General features: G+C 40.5%; 1 protein-coding gene across 1 annotated transcript; it reads right to left on the bottom strand.

Annotated features, from left to right (window-relative positions):
- Window positions 1–51: 51 nt before the first annotated feature.
- LOC129809405 (uncharacterized) lies at window positions 52–3,045 on the bottom strand (the record flags this gene model as incomplete). The annotated part of the gene is made up of 1 exon (XM_055859212.1): window positions 52–3,045. A coding segment is annotated over exon 1 (2,994 nt), but the record flags the coding sequence as incomplete, so codon positions are not given.
- Between the last annotated feature and the right edge of the window lie 890 nt (window positions 3,046–3,935).

Raw genomic sequence — 3,935 nt, 5'->3', positions numbered from 1 at the left:
TGGTTTGGCGATCCATGCTAGCGTGATTTCTGAGTCACTCCATGCATATACTTCAGGTTTATTGATTTGCAGTGCTTCCAGTGCATTGTGCAGGAGGTTTGCTAGCAAGACTGCTGCATTTAGTTCCAATCTTGGTAATGTTACCTTGTTTTTGAGTGGAGCCATCTTTGTTTTGGCTGCAATAAGATGTATATGAACGCGTCCTTGTTCATCGACTGATCTTGTGTAGACTACTGCTGCGTATGCTTTTTGTGACGCGTCACAGAATCCATGCAGTTGTGTAGTGTTGTTAGTGTGTATCCATCTGGGTATTCTCACTGAATCCAACTGTCGGAGCTCTATCATGAGTGATGACCATTCTTTTTGTGTGTCTGATGGTGTGGGGTCATCCCAATTTAGCTCCTGATTCCAGAGTTCTTGCATGAGGATCTTTGCTCGAACTGTGATCGGTGCTAGCCAACCGATGGGGTCGAAGATTGATGCAATGCTTGATAAGAGTTGCCTTTTCGTAATTCCATGGTAATCACGTGGATTGAGACTGAACGTGAATTCGTCTGTTCGTTGATTCCATTCTATTCCCAGTGCTTTGATATGCTCGTCAGTACCAATTTGGATGTTTTCAGGAATTGCTCTTTGATCTGGTTGGAGATGTGCCGTGAGTTCTGCTGTGTTTGATACCCATTTTCTCAGGTTGAAGCCTCCTTTCGCAAGAAGGTTGATCAGGTCTTTTTGCAATTGGCGAGCTTCATTAATAGTTTTAGCACCAGTCATCAGATCATCTACGTAGAAGTCTTCTCGTAGTGTTTTTGAAGCTTTGGGGAAATTGAGTTCTTCCTGATTTGCGAGCTCTTGTAGACATCGTACTGAGAGATAGGTTGCCGGTCCTGTTCCGTAAGTCACTGTGTTGAGGGTGTATTCTTTTACAGGCATGTTCTTGTCCTCTCTCCAGAGGATTCGCTGAAAGTTCCTATCTTCTTCTCGCACTAGTATCTGACGAAACATTTTTTCGATGTCTCCCATTATGACAAATTCGTGTTTTCTCCATCTCATGACGATATGAGTCAAGTCTGATTGTAATTTGCTGCCTGTGTGCAACACGTCATTTAAAGAAACACCTGTTGATGTCTTGCAGGAGGCATCGAAAACAACCCTTGTTTTGGTTGTTGTACTGGAGGGTTTAAAAACAGCGTGGTGTGGAAGATAGTATTGGCCTTTGTTGTCATTAGCTTCGGACATATGGCCAAGCTCAATGTATTCCTTCATGAATTTGTGATATTCTTCGTTCAGAATTTCATCCTTTTCCATGCGTCTTTCAACGCTAAAAAATCTGGACATTGCTCTGTCCTTCGAATTTCCTAGCATTGTGGGAGATTTTCTGAATGGTAGTGAAACTGTAAATCTTCCTGACTCATCACGATGAACATGTTGTTTGAATTGTTTTTCGCAATCTTCGTTTGGCGTGATATCTTCTTCCTTGTTTGTTTCCATATCCCAGAAACGTCGGAGGTTATCATCAATTTCTTGCATTGAGATGAGACTGATGATATTGTTTCTTGATGGTGTGCTCGCTGGAGCTTCTCCGAATATGATCCAACCAATGTTTGTTTCCTGTGCAATGATATCGTCTTTGTCATATTTGTGAATCTCTGCCTTTATGATTTTTGAATAAAGATTTATTCCAAGGATGAGATCTATTGGCCCAGGAATGTTAAATGTTGGATCTGCTAGAATCATATTGTTGTTGATGTGTTTAGTTGCTGTTGCACTAATTGATCTTGATGGCATCATGCCCGTGAGTTTGGGCAGCACTAAGGCTCTCTCATGTAATGCGATATTTGAGGGAAATCGTGGTTTAATCTGTAATTCCACTGAATATTTTGAGATGCCTGCACTGGCTTGGCCAATGCCTTGAATTGGTGCATTGATTTTTTGTCTTGGAAGTGCAAGATTTTGCACTGCTTCTTCTGAAATGAATGTTTCAGCTGAGCCTGTATCAACCAAAGCTCGAAAGATGTCCCATCGTCCATTGTGGGCACGAATTTTTATGAGAGCTGTAGGGAGAATTTTCTGTTTCGGTTTGACATAGAGGGATATAACATCTTTTTGGTGATTATTATCCCCTTGCTCAGGTTCGTTTTCTTGAACATCAGAGTGGTGAGCTGAGGTGCTTGGTTGTAATTCTCCCTGCTCTTTTTTTGCCTTATTGAAATGTAGAAGGGTGTTATGTTTCCCATTGCATTGTTTGCAAGTTTTTGTGCTTGAACAATCCTCATATCTATGGTGAGACGATAAGCAATTGTAACATAATTTGTGCTGCTTAACTTGATCTTTTCTCTGTTGTGGTGTGAGATCTTTAAATTTTTTGCACATGAAAATTTTGTGTGGGGCGTTGCAAATTTCACATGCACTATTAGTGCTGATATGAAAATTTTTCTTATTGTCTTTTGGCTGTGCCCCATTCTGTTGTTGCTTTTTTGGTTTGTTTTCATTATTGCACTTTTGCAATATTCTGTGCCGATTTTTGAGGAATGTTAACACTTCATTGATTGATGGCATACTCATGGGATTTATCAAAGATTGTTCAAAAATGCGTAGAGATTCATTATCCATGTTATGGAGCATATGAGCTGTGAGTAAAATCTCAAGAGTTTGTGCACCCATAGTCTTCAATCCTTTGTAGCATTGAAGTGTTTTGTTGTGTAGATCGATGATTTCTTGAGCTGACCGAAAATTCACCTTCTTTTGATCTAACACAAGTGCTGTGTAGGCTAGAATGATTTGCCGTTGGTCATCATATCTTTGCTTCAAAATATCCAATGTTTCTTGGTAGCTGTCTTCTTGTAGCTTGAGATCTGAAATTAATTCTTTTGGCTCTCCTTCCAAATAATTGTTTAAATATTGTAATTTTTCCACGTTGGAAATGCGTTGATTTTTGTCTATGACGCTTTCAAATAGCTGGATCCAATTTTGCCACTTCTTGAGATCACCGGTGAACTTCTCAATGGATATTGGTGGCAATTTTGGTGCTGTTCCCCTGTAATCCATTCCTTGATATGGATACGGAGTTGGAAAGTATGGGTATCCCTGGAAGTGAGGAAACCCTGTAAAATCCTGCGGTGGATTCTGAGGATTTGGAGGATGCCACTGAGTGTGTTCCTGATTATTGGAACCGTGATTGCGCTGATAATTTGTTTGGTACCTTTGCGATGCGATGTTTGAATGGCTTGTTCCTTCTTGTGAGGTGTCCAGTGGTTGTTTTGGGCTTGTTCCTTGCTTGGAGGTGTCCCTTTGATGATTATTTGCATTATTGAGTGCATTGGATTGTATTGTTGGGTTTTGCACAATTTGTTGTGTGTGAATTGAGGACCTTATTGCAAAAACCCTGTATCTTTTTTGTCAGAGCAAAAAAACTGTCAAAAAATCTTACGAGCAAAAAACGGCCACAGTTTTTTAACGAGCTAAAAACCATTTATCAATCATTTCTCGCAGTATAATTGAATTAGAATTTGAAAGAAAAAGCAATTTCATGATCTACGAACATAAGACGTCCTTCTCATCATTATTTTAGACATCCCCAAATCTTCTTTATCCACAAGATGACCATCCCTGGAAAAGCTCTGGACATGGTATTATCCTACTTTTCCTCATTTTTCCTCCAGATTTGATCAGTTTTGAGTCCATCCACATGGGGACCATCTCCAGCACTGTTCCGGATATGGAATTCCCTAGCTTTTTCGCCATCTCTCTTCCAGAAATGGCCAGATCTGAGTCCATCCACATGGTGATCATCTCCAGCACTGTTCCGGATATGGAATTCCCTAGCTTTTTCGCCATCTCTCTTCCTGAAATGGTCAGATCTGAGTCCATCCACATGGTGACCATCTCCAGCACTGTTCCGGATATGGAATTCCCTAGCTTTTTCGCCATCTCTCTTC

Source organism: Phlebotomus papatasi, unplaced genomic scaffold (assembly GCF_024763615.1).
Source record: "Phlebotomus papatasi isolate M1 unplaced genomic scaffold, Ppap_2.1 HiC_scaffold_94, whole genome shotgun sequence".
Lineage (NCBI taxonomy): Eukaryota > Metazoa > Arthropoda > Insecta > Diptera > Psychodidae > Phlebotomus > Phlebotomus papatasi.
The sequence above is the reverse complement of the archived record's forward strand: the minus strand, read 5'-3'. Positions and strand labels throughout refer to the sequence as shown.